Raw genomic sequence first — 22,140 nt, 5'->3', positions numbered from 1 at the left:
TTACGCATGGCAGCTCATCTTTTATTTCTTTTTCCTTTCTCTCCTCTGTCCCAGTCTCTCCCAGCCACGTAGAACAGGACTCGCACTTTGGGAGAAGATGAATAGACCCACCGGGTCAGGATAAAGGACTGGACTCTCCAATTGAGGGTGAAAACTGGTGGTGAGGGCCGGAATAACTGCACCGACTGCACTAAGTCCAGGAGGGATCTCCTGTTTGGTTGAGAGTGGGCCGTAGCTGGCATTGATAACTGGGAGACGTCCTGCTTGGAGCATGACAAATGGCTGTGTGTGGCTCTGCATGCTGGAATTACGCATGATGTCCTGTCCTGCTTCTTTTAGTAGGAAGTATTCAGCATCCCATACCTGATAAGTTACGGGAAGGAACAATGGATATGGGGTGGAGGATTTGGTGGCATCGGAGATCTCCTGACTGTCCAGCTCTGCAAAAAAGGAAAAAGGAAAGAATTTAGTTTAAAGGCTGCCATTCGAATGAAAAATTGAATTTACCTTGGTATAGTTGAATAACAAGAGTTCAGTACATGGAAATGACATACAGTGAGTCTCAAACACCATTGCTTCCTCCTTCTTATATAAATCTCATTTGTTTAAAAAGACCTCCGAAGAACAGGCGAATCTCAACATAACACCGACTGTTATGTAACAGTCGGGATCATTAATATGTATGACCCCAATATTTGCATATGCCAGCCCATGTTCAAGGCAGGACGTCTGGATGTGCACAGCTGAATCATCAGACTAGGTAAGGCAAGCAAGGACAATAGCGAAAAATGGCAGATGGAGCAATAATAACTGACATGATCCATGATATCATGATATTTTTAGTGATATTTGTAAATTGTCTTTCTAAAATGTTTTGTTAGCATGTTGCTAATGTACTGTTAAATGTGGTTAAAGTTACCATCGTTTCTTACTGTATTCACGGAGACAAGACTGTTGTTATTTTCATTTTTTAAACACTTGCAGTCTGTATAATGCACAAACACAACTTCATTCTTTATAAATCTCTCCAACAGTGTAGCATTAGCCTTTAGCCACGGAGCACAGCCTCAAACTCATTCAGAATTCAAATGTAAACATCCAAATAAATACAATACTCACATGATCCAATGCATGCATGCAGTATGCATGAGGAACATTTGGTAAAGATCCATTTGAGGGTTATATTAGCTGTGCGAACTTTGTAAATGCACTGTATAATAGTCGAGAGCTCGAGGGGCAGGGAGCGAGAGGATTTAAAGGGGCCACACTCGCTTAATCGGTGCATAGTTAATGATGCTTCAAAATAGGCAGTTAAAAAAATTAATTTAAAAAAATCTATGGGGTATTTTGAGCTGAAACTTCACAGACACATTCAGGGAACACCTTAGACTTATATTACATCTTGTAAAAACTGGTTTTAGGGCACCTTTAAGAGAGATGTGTAATGTTGTCTTCATTCCATATAGTGTGTCTACATAGTCCTGTGTGTGCACCACCAAAATGTCTCTCAGTAGCTTTATTTGATTTTTTTGGTCTAATTGTTTTGGATGTTGCTTACAACCATATAACCATAGAAACTGATCTCGGAAGCTAAGCAATTTTCAGTCAAGTCAAGTCCATTTTATTTGTATATCGCTTTTCATAATACACATTGCACAAAGCAGCTTTACAGAAAATCGTGACATTAATGTTTGCAATGTGGTTGGATATGCTCTCTCTCTCTATAAATAGTGAATATACCTTATATATAATAGTGACTATATCTCTTTACACAAGTGTACTGTGTGCATGCGAATAAAGTTGGATGGGATATATATCCATCTTTATAAATAAAGCTGTGCTAATATAGTTTACGATTTTGTGACAGCAGCTGAGATTTTCTGTATAGGTATATACAGTATACTGCTTTACATGAGTACACTAACAGGTAAAGTAGGATCTATTATATTTTTTGACTGTATAACATTCAAGCTGTTTAGATTTGTTATATAGTAGTACATATATTAACGTGAGTGTACTGTATGTATCTCTGTAAGGTTGGACATACGTACAGTAGTATAATTACTTATAGTAATTTATAATTATGAAATGTGATGTTTTGTTCAATTTATAACAATTTGTTGCAATGTCAAGCCTAATAAATTTGGTGATGTGTATCACTAACATAGTTAAAGGGATAGTTCACCCAAAAGATTGAAAATTTACCCCATGATTTACTCACCTTCAACCATCCTTTCAGATGAATACAATTTGAGTTATATTAAACAATGTCAAGGCTAATCCATGCTTTATAATGGGAGTGGATGGTGGCCCAAATTCTAAAGACAGAAAACCTCAAGACTATATCTTTGTTGAAGCAACCCAGGATATTCACAAGAAATCAGCATTTTAACACTAATAAAATGTAGAGTATAGCTCAAACAATACACTTCTTCACATTGATTTCCTTTGCTGTACACAACTTGGTTCTCGTGAGACTAGCATATTCTCATCGGAGCTCACACTGCGCCTGCATCCTACATTCATAAGCTGGGACGCCAACTCTCTCGTGTCTAGGACAGTTAGCAGAAGCTAGAGATTACACTTTTTAAAAGTTTTAAATATGGATATTTTTCTTACAAAAATGCATTGCCTTCACTTTAGAAGGCCTTTATTAATGTAAAGACCTACTTTTTTTTTTTTTTTTTGCAGCCAATTAATGCTAGCTTGCCTCAGTAATTCATAAAGTGATTTCATTAAAAACATCTTATCATATGTTCACAAGAAAACTATTAGTAGAGTGACATTTCCATTGCAAGATTGGGCTTCAAACATAGAACAGCTAAAATAAAAAGCATTGTGGAGATTTTCTTGAACTTTCATATTTTTGCAATAGAGATATGGTTAAATAAAATAAAATAACTGTATGCACTGTATGAAGACCAGTTGTATGATGATGATTTTGAAAGTCAATATGATTTCTTTATGATTTCTGATTCATTAACCAACTAGACTCAACTTGAGAATGAAAGGCATTTTTGTCAAATATAACATAAAGAGAGCTCTATCAATGCCCTGGTCTGCTACCAGATATGGAAATATGAATATTATATTTACTACTTACTTTGAAACCAAATACCAAATGTAAATCTGCAATATTGCATCCAATGCAGCCTATCTTAATCCACCAAAGCTTCAGCCACTTTCATCTTATAGGCATAATATCAATTCAATATTCTAGTATATCCATGAAAAACTCCTGCGGATTGATAAACTCAGAGAATTGTGTATTATATGCCAGTAAAAAGAAAAAAGAAAAAAAACAACAACTCCAATAACATGGATAAGCTCAAAAGAGACAGTCCAAAATTCCTGGAAATATTTTTCAAAAAGCAGATTGTGGGGTCATGCAGTCATTTACAGCTGAAGCAGTGACAGAACATGCAAAGAGAAAAGATTAATCAGAATTGGATAAAATTCTGCCTGACTGACATTGTCATTAAAATTATTATTTTTCTGAGGGGTAAGTAACCTTTTGGACTGGATTTCTATACAAATGGTGTATGATCTTACAAACATAGTTCCAAACAAACAAAAACATTCATAGCATTCCACATTCAAAACATTCATAGTGCAGGTAAAAGTATGGGAACACTTTTTTACCTGCAGAACACACACATACACACAGGTTCAGGGCTCTGAAGCGGTTCAAGGAACGTAAAACGAAAAACAGAAACGAACGAAATTTTGACCGGAACTTAACCAGAAACGGAAACGAAATCAAATTTAATCGTTCTGAACAGAAACGCTAATTTGAAATGGCCATTAACCGATTAATAACGTTATTTTATCGTTCCGTTTAATATTTTGATTTGGCAGTCAACCAATCACGAATTCAAATAGTACAGCCTATGCAAATGTGAAGCTGACGCATTTAAAGTGTGTGAAATGCCCGCGCTCACGCTCTACACTGAGATGCCCGCGCTGACGTGCTCAGGCTCAGCTGTCAGGTCATCATAGGTTAGGTAAGTCACAATGGCAATGCCCTGGCATTAGTTTTTTCCGATGATATATGTCACCAGCCATCAAGTATTAGGCCTACATTTAAGTGAAAATGAATGTCAAGTAATATGCAGCTTGTTGTGTGTTTTGAAACCAGCGAGTACAATTTTCAACGTCACATCACACATCTGCAGCGCTTCTGTGAACAGAGAAAACTAGGCCTACCTACATAACCCATAAAATAAAAGGGAATATTTAAGCTTATAGGCTACACGAAATATTTCACTTGGGTCTACAGATGAACAAAACTAAAGTGGCGCATTGTGGCGTAGTCCAAAGATCTAGAAAAGGAAATCAGACATTCTGCTTGTTTTCGTTATTTGAGTGTCTTTTTTATTTTGTTGGTCTTTGTATTTGTTTTCTGCATTTAATTTGTTTTCTGTAATTATTGTAATTGTCTGTTTGCATAATAAAAAAAAAAAATAAAAAAAAATGAGTGTCTTTTGTATGAATTATGTCTTCTTTTACCTGTATGACCATAAATTATGGAGACAGTTTACGGAGACAGTCTTATAGAAGGAAAACAAATCCAGTGGTCGCGCCGGCGCCTCACGCGCATGCACACAAATTCTTGCATTGCTTACTTGATATCGCACCCTGTTGAATATTAAAAAAAAATAAAATACAATCAACCAAACGTTACACTGCTCAATTCAATTCTGTAATACAATCTGCCGTTGACCACCCGTGACCATCGCCTCACTGTGCTGTTATATGTGAAGGATGATGTTTTACGTCAATAATGAGTGAAGTAGGCTACAAAGCTCATGTAAATAAATAAGAGTTTAGCATTCGTCTCAAAATTGAAAACAGTTGGATTCGTGCCGAATGAGAAAGGTAGGCTATAAATTCACTTTAAATGAATTCGTTTTACATCTTATTTTGTTTTATTTCCAATAAATAAACTTGTTTCTCGCCTTGAATATAGAAATAGAAGTTGGAATGGCGTTAAAAATAAAAATTTTTTTAAATTCGTTTTGGCTTGACGTTTAGCTTGAATAGTCAAATGTTAACTTTAGAGGTTTTGTTGTGGAGTACATAAGTGGATTGTAAAATAATATAGGGCAGTTTTGTTCATAATTTAGTTTACAAACATTATAAACAAAGCTATGTGGAGGCTATGTAAACATTTTACTTTATTTACTGATAACTTTATTATCATTATTTCTGTAATTAAAAAGGCCTAGACTTTTTCCTCTCAGGAAAGCGTCGGTATAACCATGCAGCAAACATTAAAATTTTGAAAAAATACTTTAATTAAACCATTGTTTTTCCTTTTTTTAATAGGTTTACATTTGGACAGAATCTTGTTATAAAAGATAGCCTAATTGAGACCTATTGGTAAGACGACAAATAACTCTCTTTGTTCTTTAATAAATAAAATATTATTATTATTATTATTATTATTATTATTAAGTAGGCTACATGCAAAAATAAAAAAATAAAATAAAAATAGTTATTAACCGATTTTTTCGAATCAAACCGGTTCGGAACGTGAATACGAAGGAAGTGGAACAGAAACGTTAAATACAATTCTGCTCGGATGGAAAGATTGATTTTTTTTTTTTTTTTTTCATTTTTAAGGCAGGTTTGTTTTGTTCAAAGTGAGGACTGTAGTTCAGCAGAAAGACATGAGGGAAGACTCCCCTCATCATCATCTGCCATTAAAAAAAGCAAAAGACAGGACTCCAAAACTCACACTTCCAAGGGAAGCAAACAAGGAAATAGAAGGCTACAGATAAGCCTATCAAGACAATGACCCTGACCATTTGTAAACAAAGATATGTAATAATGTAGCATATAATAAAATGCGACATATAGGCCTATGCGACTTTTTTCCTCTCAGGAATAGCGTCAGTATTTTTAACCAGCAAACATTAAAATATCTTGAAAAATTACTTTAATTTATAAACCGTTGTTTTTCCTTTCGTTTAATAGGTCAAAAATATTATAAATACTATACCTTTTGGCCTGCTCTACATGAGACCCTTGCAGTGTTGGCTCAAAACCAAGGGGTTCTCCTCGAGGGGAAACCCATTTTGCATGATCAAGGTCATGCGGTGATTCCTTCATGCTTATATCATGTGGAATAAACCTTGGTTTCTTTCCCAAGGGCCAGTTTTGGGAGCTCCTTGTCTTCGTGTAATTCTTAGGATGGATGCAAATCTTTTGGATGCGTGTTCCTGGCACTGAAACACTTCCTCCCAGACATGATGTGTGGTCCACACAGACAACACAGCGGTGGTCTCATATATAAAATATCAAGGGGGTCTGCGCTCACGCCCATTATGCAGATTGGCACACCAGATCCTCTTGTGGGCCCAAGGGAAACTGCTGTCACTAAAAGCAGTCTACATCCCAAGGCGCTTGAATCAGTGGGAGTTCTAGAGAGAGTGTGCCGGGATGGGGTCCGTTTGTTGTTTGTAGCCCCGTTCTGGCCGGGCTGAGTGTGGTTCTCAGACCTAGTGTCTCTCCTTGATGGCTCTCCTTGGGAGATTCCGGTCAGGAGAGACCTTCTCTCTCAGGAATTATGGAGACTGTGGGCTTGGCCTCTGAGGGGTCCAGCCCATAGATTAATGTCTCTTTGTAGAGACCATACTCTATTCCAGAGCCCCCTTCATTAGGAGGCTGTATGCCCTGAAGTGGAAAGTGTTCACCTCATGGTATAGGGGTCACATACTAGACCCAGCTAACTGCCCAGTTGGTTCAGTACAAGATTTTGCAGGATCAGTTCTCTGCTAGGTTATCCCTAGCCACCTTAAAGGTGTATGTGGTGGCCATTGCTGCTTACCACACTCCTTTAGATGGTATGTCTGTTGGAGACACCCATGGGTAACTCACTTCCTTCGTGGCACTCTGAGGCTGAGGCCTGCAGCAAACTCGGGGGTGCCGACTTGGGATTTGGCCATAGTTTTGAAAGGCTTGTCCTTGGCTCCCTTTGAGCCTATTGAGGAGGTTCCCGAAAAAATCCTTATTCTCAAGACTGTGTTCCTTATTGCAAGGACTGTGACGGTAGGCATGACAACCATGCCACCGCGGTCGTGGAGTGTCACCGGTGGTAGTGTGACATTTTTTATATATATAAGAGGTCGCGTTAACTGGAAATTTTCCGTTATTGATGGATTTTTTTAGCAGTGACGGAAAAAAATCTGCAGGCCGTCCGTCATTTTGACATATATTGCAGCTTGTAACTGTAATTCCCACCCCTGTCCGGTAGGTGGTGAGTGTGCTCTAGTGTGGCAGCAGAGCGCGAGATCAGTCTCCAGAACAAAATGAAAACGATGCGCTTGATTACACACAGAAGAGCACCCAGATTAAGTCTTTAATTTTATAAGAATAAAGTTAATTATGCTTACTCACATAATTGTTTTGTTATTTTTCTTGCTGACTATAAGTTCATGGTCAACGAATGGCTTTTCTTAGGTATAATGTTACGTGATATTGTTTACAACACTGATTGAACTGACGTGATGCAGATTTCGGTAAGATAGTATCCTTCAACTTATTTTTTGATTTTCATTCATTTTTATTTCGTTATGTACAGTAGTAAAGAGGAAAGAACTTGACGCAGTCTTTGATCAACTTTATTTTCATAATATAAATAAATGTATAACTAGGCCCATTTGCTTATCATGTAAGTTTGTGAATAAAAATGAAAATGTGGACGAAATCAGAAGCTATTAAATGACTTTTTAATATTTTTTTACGATCCTGTCCATCAAAATGATGGCGAAACACAAGTCTAACGCAACCTCTGATATATATATATATATATATATATATATATATATATATATATATATATATATATATAAAATATAAAAATACAACCAAACCCCGCCCCCACTTTGGACCCCACCACCGCAACACCGGCGGTTGTTGGTGATTTGCCACTGCGGTAGTAAAAATTTGCCACCGTCACAGCTCTACTCATTGCTATTTCATCTCTCAAAAGAATTGCAGACTTACAAGCACTGTCGGTATATCCCTCCTGCCTTGAGTTTGCACCTGGCATGGTGAAAGACTTTTTATTTCCTAAGCAAGGTTATGTTCCTAAGGTTCCCACTAATGTGGCAAGCCCTAAGAAGCTGCAGGCCTTTTGTCCACGTCCTTTTAAAACCCCAGACCAGGAGAAGCTAAATCTACTCTGCCCAGTTAGGGCGTTAGATGCTTACATCCACAGAGCTGTCCTGTGGCATAAACCAGATCAACTCCGTGTTTGTTTCTGGTCGCCTCAGAAAGGGTACCCTGCATCTAAGCAGACGATGAACAAGTGGATAGTTGAAGCTATATCACTTGCTTATGAGTCAGCTGGGCCAACCTTCACCTCTTATGTTCGGGGACCACTCAACTCTGAATATGGCCGCTAAAGCTTTTTTGTTATCAGGAGTTTCCCTACAAGAAGTGTGTGATGCGACAGTATGGCTCTTGCCGCACACATTTGTGAGGCTTCACAACCTGGATCTGGCCTCAACCCCGAGGTCAGGGGGGTCTCGTCTTAGTGTGCGCTGACATTTCACACAGACAGGCACTTGTGTTACTACGGCGGTGAGGGTATTGAGGTTCCCACAGCGTCTTTGACGCAGTGTGAGTTCCCTTGAAAGGGAACGTCTCAGGTTACGTATGTAACCATGGTTCTGTGAGAGGATGACTGTGCCAGTGACTGACTTGCTTAACCCTATCAGAAGCTAGCGCAAATTGGTTCAGGTGTGCTTAAAGTTTCCTGTACATGACATCACCTGCCTATGATGTTTCTTCATGCCCTTCGACTGATTTCAAATGCGCTTCACGACGCAATCATGCGGAGGCGTTCCCACAGCTTCTTCGACGCAGCGTCTCTGTCCCTCTCAGGGAACCATGGTTACATACATAACCTGAGATGGTTTCTGTAGTGTTTTAAGTTAAATGCTTCGTTCATGTCAAAATATCTGAGCAGATAATGTGTATATTTGTTAGAGAATTTGTTAGAGAATTTATGTGTGGAGAGCTGTTTGTTTCAGATGTTTTAAATTTGTGTGAGGTTCTTTAGTTCTGAGTATTTGGCTTTGAGTTAATATAAAGTTCTCTCTGCTACCCATCAGCAGGACTGGATGCATCAGCATTAGCAGTTCATTAGGTCAACATCCATTCTATATACCACTCCATTTCAGCAAATGACATAGATAACATCTGGCTGGATTCAGCTCTAAATCCGTAAGTATGATGGGCTAATAAGCGTGCTAGCCACACTATGGGGAAAACAGTAAGGTTGCGTGCTATCTAAACACTGAGATAAATGCTTAGTACATTTGTTGTGCGTGTTTAAACACTGAGATAATGCTCAGTATGTTTGATGTGCATGTTTAAACACTGAGATAATTTTTAAGTGCCCATATTATGCCTTTAAGGTTCTTAATATTGGGAGTCTCTTACAACAGGTTTACATGCATGCAAGGTTAAAAAACACTTTCATTTTCTTCATAATATATATTTAATTTCACCTTAGTTCATGAGGCAGGGTGTTTTGACACCTATGGCACCCTTAAGTTTTGCCCCAGGGTATACTTCAAACGAATGTTGCATTTTGTCCTTGGCTAGGTTCGCTTTCAGGGGTAAAATTTCGAAGTTACCGAAATGCATGCAAGTCACATGCGAGTATACTGTCCTCTTATTGGTCAGACGAACATCTGACGCCGCCCACACTAATGATTGCTGAGTTCGCTCCATCGACGTTTAGATGAATATGTAAATATGTGCCATGCACTTTCTTCTCAGTAACGTCTTTCCCGCTGTTAAATAAACACAACAAAATGAGAAAACAGCATCTTTCTCTCTCTCCAGCAGCGCTGTCTAGTAGTAGAACTGTTGTCAGTGTGTCGAGAGAGAAAGTGAATTCTGATCATGAAGCAGAGCATGGGTATGCTTAGTCGGGACGAGCATTCTCGCAAATGGTAGCAGTGCAATGTACACAACGTCGTTCATATAGCACTTCGGCTATGGTCAATAGATGTGCTTCACAGAATTCATAGCAGCATTTACATGTTATGAAACATGAAAAACATTTGGTTCGTTAGTCTGTTAACTGGGTCGGATTGCTTCCATCAAGCGAACCGCACAGATTTCATTTTGAAAGCGTACCTGTAGACCACCTCTTCAAGCAGGTCTCGGGACGCTTGTTGTGGTTCACTTTTGGTGCGCACCCGAGTGCGATTGCTGCTTTCACACCTGCCCAAAAGATCCACACCAAAGGTGGAAATGAACTCTGGTACGATTCAACCGAACTAAATGAGGCAGGTGTGAAAGCACCCTTAGAAACAGTTCAAAGAATCAGTCTCTCTAAGACCCTCCTTTCCGTGAGCCTACACTGCTCTGGTTGGTCAGATGGCCCAGTCTTTTGTGATTCGTCTACTGTGCGCACTGTGCGCCCATTGCCGTAACTGAATGACAGCTATCAATTCGCAAGACATAGACCCCTTAAAAGTTTGTAAACATTGCAACGTTTCCTGGTGGGCGGGGCTTAGCTGGAGGCAAAAAGAGACACTGGACTCAATGTTGACAAGCGTAAGCTAGCACGTTTTAGGAGGGATTTATTAAACATAGATGCAGAAGAAGGTTCAGAACTGTCCGAATATGTACAGTCACTGACTCTGCGGGACCGTGACAGCTATTTTTGTAAATTAACTTAAGTTTTGGATATTTCCTAGACAACATATGAATTACTTTTGGGTGGTCCGGGGAATTTTGTCAAGGCTTATTGTCTAATGTAACCTAACGCTGGGCTAACTATGATTATGGCTAGCAATGTGGATTATTTTAAGAGACCATTCAAAGGATGGCACACACATCTATTGCTGTATGTTTGTTTAACATTTAAGCTAGCTAGTGCGCTGAAAGTTGGCGACTTTTCACCAATAAAACAGAAACTTGCTGATGGCATTACCAGTCCTGATATTTGTGATTGATTGTCTACTGTGCACACTTTTTGCGCTGCCCATTGCCGTGGCAGCCAAAAACACAACAAGACAACATTTTAAAGTCAAAACCTCAAACTTTTAGTGCGCCCGCTATTAGTTCTTATTTATGTTTTGCCTCCAGCTAGAGCGGTGACGCAAGTGACTCAGGCATTAAGGGGTATGTATACAATCTATGGACAGAAAAGATAGGGTCGACTTTACCATTTCAATTCGAGCCCAAGTCCGATGATGAAATGTCTGAAGTTGTCGATTAACCAGAAACTGATTTGCAATCAGAACTGGAGTAGGACGTTTCTCTATGGTAAGTGTCACCTTAGTTTGCGTCATTTATAAGACGTGATAGCAGCGTCACTGTTATACTTTATGTAGGTACACCTGTGGGAACTGTATCAGAATGCCAAGTGAAGCTGAAAACCTCTAACATAAGATAAACATTTAGGCCAGATGTGTACACAGACATTTTCGTCATAAAAAAAATCATTGTTTGACATTAAAATGCATCTCAACATCCTATTACAATACAGATAGAGCTCCACTCTACTGTAATAATAAAAACACACAAAAAAAAAAACAATTTGTTTTACAGTTATGTAAGTGAACCGGGCCCACAGCTATGTTGTAAACTCCCACATTAGCCGAGCACAAACGTGAACAGCTGATAATGCATTAGACTCTGTAAACAAAAGTCGTGCTCCTTCCTTGATCATTACTCCAAGTAATAAGACAAGCAAGCTGCATTAATCAACACATTTTTAGACAATATTGGACCCACATCTGAATAGCAGAACTACAGAAACATGAGTTAGCCGGTTAGCAGGAGACATACAGACTATTGGGTGTATTTTACACAACATAACATAAAAAAACTATGATTTTTGAATGAATGCTAGAAAATATAAACATCAATTATTAATCATACTTCGAGAGATTCAGAGGAGCAAGCTGGTCTGAATAAACTGGGCACGGATCCATATTTTAAGACCAAGTGTTTTGTGAATCCTGCGTTAAACTCCCTGAGGTTTGAGAAGCAGTTGTCAGTAAAATGACGGGAACACGGGACGGGAAAAGATTCTACTGCTGTGGTATTGTTGAAAAAATTAGTCGGCAGGCAATATGCCAATGTTTTGTTGTGACGTCACACCTGGGATTTGTTTCACAAATGACTTGTTTTATTGACTCAGAGTTGACACTTACTTTTGAGAGACAATATCTTTAAATGCTCTTTAAAGTTGTAACCAAGCAGATCTTGCTTCCCATTGACTACCATAGTATTTTTTTCCTACTATGGTAGTCAGTGGGGTGTGTGATCTGCTTGGTTACAAGCATTCTCCAAATATCTTCCTTTGTGTGCAGCAGAACAAAGAAATGTATACAGGTTTGGAACAACTTGAGGGTGAGTAAACGGTGACAGAATTTTCATTTTTAGATTAACTATCCCTTTTAATTAGCAAAATAGGGGCACTTTATTATTATTTAATGGACCAGGGATAATTTAATCTAACAATTTACAGCTGTATTTTTATTAACTAAGGTTAACAAAAATATTATGTACTGTAACAAACTGCTCATTGTTAATCAATGTTAGTTAAATGGGACCTTATTGTAGTACTAATGAAACATCGATAGCAGGTTTGAGAGCAGATATAAATAAAACTATTTTGATTTCACCCTTCACAAATATTCTTGAAAATATATAGTAAAATCACTCAGATTCTATCCATCCATGCATCATCCATCAGTCCACCCTAAGAAAGCATTCTGCTGTCTGTATGTGCTCAGCAGCATATATTTGCAATCAATTGGTGACCCATAGCAACACCAAAATTGCAACAAAAATGTCCTTAAATTGCCCTTGAAATATATTATATTTAATATAAGATTATAATATTAACAAAGCTAATAATACAACAGCTTCCTGTTTCATGGCGAAACATCAGATTTTGTCAGGCCATCACAGACACACCCTTCAACGAAAACTCAAGATCTTCGCAATTTAACATCACCAATGCCTTAAGATTAGACTGACCAAATTTGATGTTGATCTAGTTAAATCTCTACGAGGAGTTAATCACAGTATAAAACATGCCATTTCCTGTTACCCCTGGGTGACGCTATGACTGTAACAGAATATTGCCAAGTAGATGTGTTCAGGCCAGGACTGCCTATGATGTTTCTTCATGACATGTGAAGTTTGGGGCAGATCGGACATTGTATGCCCAAGTTACAACAACTTCCTGTTTCATGGCGAAACTTCAAACTTTTTCAGGCCACCACGGACACGCCCTTCAGTGAACATCGCAAAGGCCTAGACTGTCCAAATATGATGTTGATCTGGTTAAATCTCTAGGAGGAGTTCGTTAAAATACAACGTCTGGAAATGGCAAAAACTGCAAAAATTTTGCAGAGAAAATTCTAAATATTGGGGGCCGTATTCAATAAACATCTTAAGGCTAAAAGTAGCTCCTAAATTGCCGATTTAGGAGAAACTCTTAAAAATAATGGGTGTGTCAGTCCTAATTTTAGGAATCATACATTTTTGCTCTAAGAGTATTTCACAAAGCATTTTAGCACTAAAACTAGCTCCTAAATCTGTGAAACGTTAGGAGTAGTCAAGAGGACTCCTAAGTCACTAAGACCAAATCACAAACAGTCCTAATCCACCCAAAGACACTGTACACCATTGAGGCAATAGTGATAGAGCCTTGGGTGCTGAACCTTTTCTTCATAAATGCAATACATTTTGATTTATAGATTTGAATCTACGATGAGATGCCAAAAATAAAATCTTTAAGAAATAAATAAATATTGCCGATTACCTGTGGCAGTGGTTTTCATGAGTTCACATTTACAAATGATTAAATAGAGTAAAAAAATATATAATAAGCATATTTGGTGTGCTGTCCAAGGGGATTGAGGGCTCCGTGCTTGGAATTTAGCCCAAACCCAAAGTTCTCCCTATATCCCCAGCCGAGAGTGAGGGACGGGGTGGCGGAGGGATGTCGGCTCTCGTCTGTATATATTCTGCTACCGTTTCAATGTGTTCCTCCCAAACTTTGTTTATAAAACATAATTTGTTGCTTGCATTTTACATTCTCTTGAGATGCAGACATCCAAGAGGTGGTCCACAATTAACTGTATATACTAATTTAATTAGTGACACTTAGCCTACATTTTAAAACCTTTATTTGAATAGGGCAACATTTGTATTTTGAAACCTTTATTTTAATATGGAAACATGACACCTCATTCTACAATATTTCTATGATTAAATTGCTGACTCCTCCCCCAGTCAATCACTGTGTGTATACTCCATAGTAACGAGGTCAACCTCACCCTTTCTCTTAGCTTAAGTCTTCTCTCTATTCCTTAGTAAAAGTTGGTCTCAGCAGCTTTGTGAATAGGTTTTAAGAGAAACCTCTTAGCTAGGAACTTTTACTGCTATTTAGGAGAACTCTTAGTGGTAAGATAAAATGTTTTGTGAATACGCCCTCTGATTTCCTGTTGGTTTTACAGATTTTGCACCCAGGGACTGTTTTGTAGGTATTGGGCTGTTACACGTCTACCAAATTTCATACCTATACGTGAAACATAGCGTGAAGGGCACTTAATTAAAATTTTGTAGGTGGCGCTATCAAGCCATTTTGCCACACCTAATTCTGAAACCCATATCAGACATAAATTTTCACCACTTCTGACACATGTGCAAAGTTTCATGAGATTTCAAGCATGTTTAGGCCCTCAAAAATGCGATTCAATGCGATGCAAAAATCCTCACACCATCAGTGCTCGGGCCCTAATTATAGACGTTTGGACCAACCTGAAATGTGAAAACAATTTTTAAAAAAAAGAAGACTCTTAAGTAGATTTGATAACACTGAAAAAAGCAGTGGGTTTCACCACCATGCTGTGAGAATACAGTAAAAAGACTAACAAGAGCTGACAGCACAGATGTGTTTCCCCTTGAGACACATCAACAGTTGTTTCTTCTTACAAATACCTCAAACTTCCTCGAGTAAAACTGGAGATGACACTCTGTCTTGCTATGACAGCTTAACACCTCACTTTAAGTCTAAAAAAGGATTAAAACAATGTAATTTATTATATTTTTTAATTAAAAGTTTGACACATTCACTTACTGTATAAGGAAAGAAATTTGTAAGTTTAGTAAATTGGCATTACATTATTTCTGTTAAATGACCTTTCCATTACATGTGGTAAAAAACTGCTCATCAGCTGAAAAAAAAAAAAAAAGTTCTGAAAGTGATTCCAACCATATAGTTTATCTGTGCTGTTGTCTTTATAGTTGTGGTGTAGACTCTGCTATTCTTTTATATTTAGAACAATTTTTAGAACCTTCTCTTTATTGTTATCACTTTATTTTTTGTCCTTGGTGTGAATTGCCTTAATTCATATTTACATTTTCCAAAGTTTAGAGGTCTTTGAGAAATTTTTAATATATAATGTTTTGTTTATCTTTTGATTTAAGCAAATGCAATTAATTACAAAATAATTCAATGCAGCAGTTATAGCACCATTTACGCTCCAGGATTTGCAAGGACAGAGCAGAGACCATTCACACTGACCAATTGGGGCCTTAATGCTGAAAGATTTGGTACTGTCTGATGACATAAATATAATGTTATGACAGCTGTTAGTATATAGCAGATACTTTCTGTGATTATACTACATTATCACATTGTCAACAAGCAAGCTTGCATGCTACTTTTTTTTTTTTTCAAGTCAGCACCAACCTTTATAATACACCCTTAATGCAAAGCTGTTACACTGCACCTCACCATCGTAGATACTGAGTTGAACAAATGCACAGTAACACTGAAAATTTTATTGGCCAAGTGCTTTTCTGAAAGGGCTTGATTATTTTGCTTCTTTTGGAACAAGTTTTGTTGGTAGAGAAATAAAATATATAAACTAGCTCAACAAATTTTGTCAGAAAAGTTACTCAATATTAACTTTGTTAAAGTTGTTGTATAAAAGCATATATATATTTAACCAGTACAATAATAGCACAATTTCTTGCGTGATACTGTTTCCATTTATATCTTTTCATGTGCAACAACATAGAAGTGATCCTAAAATGTCTTAAAACACCATTAAAGAGAGAGAACACACACAGCACAGATGTCTCAGCCCCTGTGAATGAGTGAAGCTGTAGAAACACTGTTTCTGGGACAGGATGAGCACTAATCCTATGCAGACCATGCCTTGAGAAACAAGCACTCACTACAAAAAAAAAGTACAGAAAGGATTGAGACAGATGAGAGAAATGAGAATCTAAAGAATGAGAAGTGAGCAAAGACCTTTGAGGAAAGGTTGGATATGGTTCTGTATCCAATAATGCCCTTAAAACCTGTTTGAAAAATCAGTTTTATAGGGATGTAAACTTTATCATGCTCTTATCCAGAATGTTTAAGGCTAAAAAAATAGTTTCTGCAGATAAGTAGGCCTACCTTACAGATACAGATAGATTCATGTATGTCAGAAGGATCATGCCCATTCATAAGATAGTGCGTGCCAGCATATAATAATGCATGGGAAATAGTTTTTACTCAGGTAATTTAATATAATTTTGACCAATCTACTACAATGTTGTACAATTTTAATCAAACAAACTTTATACTGTACTGTTAGAATCTGTATACTGATACTGTAAGAAGGTTTTAAAGTGCTTGGGCCAAACATTTGATTTTACATTCGATTTGTTTTAACCATCAACTTTTCATGCTACATTAATTTTATGAAATATAACTATACAGTAATAAGTCTCACAAAAAAAAAAAAAAAAAGGGAAAAAGGTGGAATGGAACACAATTAACTCTTAAAGTATAGGCTAAAATTCCTTTTCTGGAATCTGGCCATTAATAGAGTGATTAAATTTAAATTGCATGTCTAAAACGAAACTCGAGTCACCCATTTGTTCTTCTATGTAAAGATTCTGAATGCTCCTAAATTCATTTTCAAGAATTACAAACCCCTTTCACTTCCTAAATACAGTATAATACTATTTACAATGACAAAAACATGATTGAGCTCTTCCAACTTGACTAGAAATCTACATACCTTGAGTGACAGCCGTGATTATCGTTGCCAATAATATCTGCAGAATCCGCCATAGGTGAGAATAGACGCTCATTTTGGCCACAGGGGTTATCTATGATATGTCCCATTAACGTTTCTGACATTTATGAACCCTACACAGGAGAGACAGAGGAGCGCGTTTGGTCCGTCGGCATCATGATGCTGTTTTACCTGTGGAATCTTCACCTTTGCACGCGCTCCACAGACTATGAAGAGCTTCACACTTCTGAAAGATTCATTCCAGTTTGAAGGGCGGCATGTGATTCAAAACCTAACTCGGTATCTTTAGCGAGATGTATTAGTTTAGAACACATTTTGTTGATCTTCTCTAAATTAATGCACAGCTTTCCGTTATAATCCAATGAAAGAAAGGTAACATTTCAGTTTTCTCTTGTTTGAAAACTGTCGTTGACTTCATACGTTCTGTTGTGGTCTCGTCCGTGTAGAAACTAGTGTCCTGACAGCGCGAAACACTCCGATAATCTGTCCACCAGTCACCCATTGCGAGCTCTAGATCCTCAGCAGTTCAGAGCACGAGCGACAGGATTTACCGCTAACAGTGAATTAAACACGAGACAGGCAGTGACAGTCATGCGATTAACTGCTCAACACAGTGCATCTACAACCAGAAAGAGGTTAGATATGCTTGTGTTATTCATACCATAGTACATGACAAAATGTGTAGTGTAACAGTGTGAAATTGTACACGTAAAAACACCAAAAGTTTCTCTTAAATCACCAAATCTCTCATTAAGTCAGCCTGTGCTGTGGTTGTGGAATGACAGTGACATCCCGTGGTCATGTTTGAGACTACATTTTGTTCAGGTTTTTTTTTCCAGAAGGCCTCCTAAATGAGGTTTACAAAACATTTTACAGTCCTGCGCTGGCAATATATATTTTAATGTTGCGCATGCTATTATCCGCTTTGATTTTTTCCCCAGAACAAGTACATTTCTGAAATAATTTGAAATTAGTCTTATATAAAGTCGACACTGAATTACAGAACCAGCACCACATGCACATTTCTGGATGGATCTTTTCTGTGTGAAATTGTATCTTGGACTTGTGTTTTCAATTTTTCAATTTTGTCCTCTTTACCTACATACTGTATATCTAATTTCATTGACAGTTTATGAGATATTCATTGATAATGTTAGACAAGGTGCTATGTGGTGAGTCTCAGAAATAAAGGTTGAGATATAAATGAGCTTTAAGTGGCTCTTGTCCACTCATCAAAAGTGAATGTGGATGGAAGCCATAAAACGTATACTTACTACATAGTTTTTAGAAGCAATACAATAGCTGCGTGATGAACAGAGAAAAATTAAATGTTATTCCATGAAAATCCTTCTCCTGCTGCAGCTCTCAAATGTCATTTACATTACGGTCAAGTGATTCGTCAATATTTTGCAAGATTCTCAGTGTGCAGAACCCTACCACTTACAGTATTTCTGAATTGCTAAAACACTTTTTTTGAATGTTTCTCTCGCTTTCTCAAAACCTTAAACACAAATCACCAAACTTAAGCTACACTGTCAAAATCTTTGACTTGTCTTACTATATCAAGCACTTAATGGGTGCTAACTCTCCCCAACTTATATTACTGACCTTGTACAGCCATACTCAGTTCAAAGGTCACTGAGATCCTCAAACAATGGGCTCCTGTTTGTGCCGCGCTCACGGCTTAAACAGAGAGGTGATAGAGCATTTGCAGTTGCTGCTCCACGTTTGTGGAACCAGCTGCCCCAGCATATTAGATCTGCCCCTTCCATTGATGCATTTAAATCCAGGTTAAAAACTTATTTTTATTCTTTGGCCTTCCCTGTTCCTTAACCTGGTATTTCTGCTGTTATGTATTTCTGTTGTGTGCCCTGATATTGAAGATTTCATTTCATTTCATTTTATTACTTATTATTCTTTATTTATTGATTCTATATGTGTGTTTTCATTGTACAACACTTTGGTCAGTTTGCGCTGTGTGTAAATGTGCTTTATAAATTAAAATTACTTACTAATCAAACAGTTGCTTCAGAACTATGTTATCTTTACCCAAAACCAAACACTGTTTTCAAATAACACACACATCCAGCTAATGCATAACGACTACACAGCAGTCATTACACACTACAGAGATAAATGCAAAACACTGCACTCAGGGCAGAGCAGGGAAAAATTATTTTTATTATCAAGTACTTGCACACATAAAATGTAGTCACAAACTAAATATGCAACAGATCGATAGTAAGCAATGTCTTGAAATCATTCTGCCTCAGCATCATGCCTCTGGGCTTGGTCAGGCCACAGGACCTCATCAACGTCACAGGCAATCCTGTCCCTTGCGGGGAAAGAATCCTTTAGCATGCCGAATCCAACCTTGAATTGCTTCCACTCCAATGTTGTCACATGCTGCATCCATTGACTGAAGGAGATTTTCCTGTGCATAAGGATTTCTGTCATAGACCTTCCACCTCCATGCAGAAAAAAATTCTTCAATGGGATTAAGGAAGGCCGAGTATGGTGGGAGGCACACATTTATAAAATGTGGGTTATTTTCAAACCACTCATGAATTCTAGGACCACGGTGAAAGTTCGCATTGTCCCAGATTACCACATACATGGGATGCTCTGCCTGCTCATCACCTCTCTGTTCACGTCTCAGTAGTGCTTCCTGTAGAGCATCCAGAAATGTTAGAAGATGGGCAGTGTTGTAAGGCCCTAAAGTTACATGGCGGTGAATAACCCCGTAGCTGCTGATGGCAGCACATATGGTCACGTTGCCACCACACTGCCCTGGCAACTCTACAATGGCACGTTGACCAATAATGTTGCGGCCTCTCCTTCTCCTCTTGGTGAGATTGAAGCCAGCTTCATCCAAGAAGATGCACTCATGAGGCCTCTCCATGGAATCCAGTTGAAACATTCTCTATAGAAATTAACGAAAATTAATTTTTGAAGTAACGTAAATGACATAGCATTCCAGGCTTCATGCCTCTGTATACATGTGCTACATTACATTCAACACAGTAAAGATGTACAGTAACTCAATAGTGCTGTATAATCGCTGGACCTGATTACTTACTTGTACATATTGATATCGTAGCTCTTTTACCCTTTCAGAATTTCTCTCAAATGGTACTCTGTAGGCTTGTTTGAGACTTATCAGGTTGCGTTTCAGGACACGGTCAATTGTGGAGAGACTCACACTGTTGATTCCTTCAAAATTCACGTTGTCTTCCTCAACTCGCTGTTGTATTTCACGCAGACGAATGAGATTATTTTTGAAGGACCATATTGACAATAATGGTCTCCTGCTGTTGTGAGAACATACCTCTCCTTCCACCGGCATGTGCCAGTCTTTCAGTTCTATCAAATAAAACCTCTTGTTAGAATTGTACAGACAGGCCTAATGCATTGAAATGTCACCAAATATGTACAGTCGTGGCCAAAAGTTTTGAGAATTACATAAATATTGGAAATTGGAAAAGTTGCTGCTTAAGTTTTTATAATAGCAATTTGCATATACTCCAGAATGTTATGAAGAGTGATCAGATGAATTGCATAGTCCTTCTTTGCCATGAAAATTAACTTAATCCCAAAAAAACCTTTCCACTGCATTTCATTGCTGTCATTAAAGGACCTGCTGAGATCATTTCAGTAATCATCTTGTTAACTCAGGTGAGAATGTTGACGAGCACAAGGCTGGAGATCATTATGTCAGGCTGATTGGGTTAGAATGGCAGACTTGACATGTTAAAAGGAGGGTGATGCTTGAAATCATTGTTCTTCCATTGTTAACCATGGTGACCTGCAAAGAAACACGTGCAGCCATCATTGCGTTGCATAAAAATGGCTTCACAGGCAAGGATATTGTGGCTACTAAGATTGCACCTAAATCAACAATTTATAGGTTCATCAAGAACTTCAAGGAAAGAGGTTCAATTCTTGTAAAGAAGGCTTCAGGGCGTCCAAGAAAGTCCAGCAAGCGCCAGGATCGTCTCCTAAAGAGGATTCAGCTGTGGGATCGGAGTGCCACCAGTGCAGAGCTTGCTCAGGAATGGCAGCAGGCAGGTGTGAGCGCATCTGCACGCACAGTGAGGCGAAGACTTTTGGAATATGGCCTGGTGTCAAGAAGGGCAGCAAAGAAGCCACTTCTCTCCAAAAAAACATCAGGGACAGATTGATCTTCTGCAGAAAGTATAGTGAATGGACTGCTGAGGACTGGGGCAAAGTCATATTCTCATATGAAGCCCCTTTCCAATTGTTTGGGGCATCTGGAAAAAGGCTTGTCCGGAGAGGAAAAGGTGAGCGCTACCATCAGTCCTGTGTCATGCCAACAGTAAAGCATCCTGACACCATTCATGTGTGGGGTTGCTTCTCATCCAAGGGAGTGGGCTCACTCACAATTCTGCCCAAAAACACAGCCATGAATAAAGAATGGTACCAAACACCCTCCAACAGCAACTTCTTCCAACAATCCAACAACAGTTTGGTGAAGAACAATGCATTTTCCAGCACGATGGAGCACCGTGCCATAAGGCAAAAAGGAATAACTAAGTGGCTCGGGGACCAGAATGTTGAAATTTTGGGTCCATGGCCTGGAAACTCCCCAGATCTTAATCCCATTGAGAACTTGTGGTCAATCCTCAAGAGGCAGGTGGACAAACAAAAACCCACTAATTCTGACAAACTCCAAGAAGTTATTATGAAAGAATGGGTTGCTATCAGTCAGGATTTGGCCCAGAAGTTGATTGAGAGCATGCCCAGTCGAATTGCAGAGGTCCTGAAAAAGAAGGGCCAACACTGCAATTACTGACTCTTTGCATAAATGTCATGTAATTGTCGATAAAAGCCTTTGAAACGTATGAAGTGCTTGTAATTTTATTTCAGTACATCACAGAAACAACTGAAACAAAGATCTAAAAGCAGTTTAGCAGTAAACTTTTTGAAAACTAATATTTATGTAATTCTCAAAACTTTTGGCCACGACTATACAATACATAAAATACTATTATATAAGTATATCACTGCAAGAAAAGGACCAATTTTTAGA

The 22,140-nt window shown here is 38.2% G+C and overlaps 2 protein-coding genes across 2 annotated transcripts; both read right to left on the bottom strand.

The window, feature by feature from the left end:
- Nucleotides 1–21: 21 nt before the first annotated feature.
- Nucleotides 22–17,260, bottom strand: LOC125280127 (transmembrane protein 132D-like). Its single transcript, XM_048210452.1, has 2 exons — nucleotides 17,073–17,260; nucleotides 22–440 (listed from the first exon to the last, which is right to left on the bottom strand). The coding sequence occupies exons 1-2, from the start codon at nucleotides 17,143–17,145 to the stop codon at nucleotides 22–24; spliced, it is 492 nt and encodes a 163-aa protein (XP_048066409.1). The 5' UTR covers nucleotides 17,146–17,260.
- Nucleotides 17,261–19,211: 1,951 nt separating this feature from the next.
- Nucleotides 19,212–20,363, bottom strand: LOC125279411. The gene is made up of 2 exons (XM_048209078.1): nucleotides 20,170–20,363; nucleotides 19,212–20,013 (listed from the first exon to the last, which is right to left on the bottom strand). The coding sequence occupies exon 2, from the start codon at nucleotides 20,008–20,010 to the stop codon at nucleotides 19,408–19,410; it is 603 nt and encodes a 200-aa protein (XP_048065035.1). The 5' UTR covers nucleotides 20,011–20,013; nucleotides 20,170–20,363; the 3' UTR covers nucleotides 19,212–19,407.
- Between the last annotated feature and the right edge of the window lie 1,777 nt (nucleotides 20,364–22,140).

The sequence above is a fragment of the Megalobrama amblycephala genome, linkage group LG12 (assembly GCF_018812025.1).
Source record: "Megalobrama amblycephala isolate DHTTF-2021 linkage group LG12, ASM1881202v1, whole genome shotgun sequence".
Classification (NCBI taxonomy): domain Eukaryota; kingdom Metazoa; phylum Chordata; class Actinopteri; order Cypriniformes; family Xenocyprididae; genus Megalobrama; species Megalobrama amblycephala.
Note: the sequence above shows the minus strand (reverse complement) of the source record. Positions and strands in the feature narration are given on the sequence as shown.

What these genes read in the sequence shown, in the direction of transcription:
- LOC125279411 (XM_048209078.1), bottom strand. Translation starts at nt 20,010, where the DNA reads ATGTTTCAACTGGATTCCATGGAGAGGCCTCATGAGTGCATCTTCTTG.
- LOC125280127 (XM_048210452.1), bottom strand. Translation starts at nt 17,145, where the DNA reads ATGAGCGTCTATTCTCACCTATGGCGGATTCTGCAGATATTATTGGCA. An exon ending in AATCACGGCTGTCACTCAAG is followed by an intron (nt 441 to 17,072) that starts GTATGTAGATTT and finishes CCTTTTTTGCAG; the next exon opens with AGCTGGACAGTCAGGAGATC.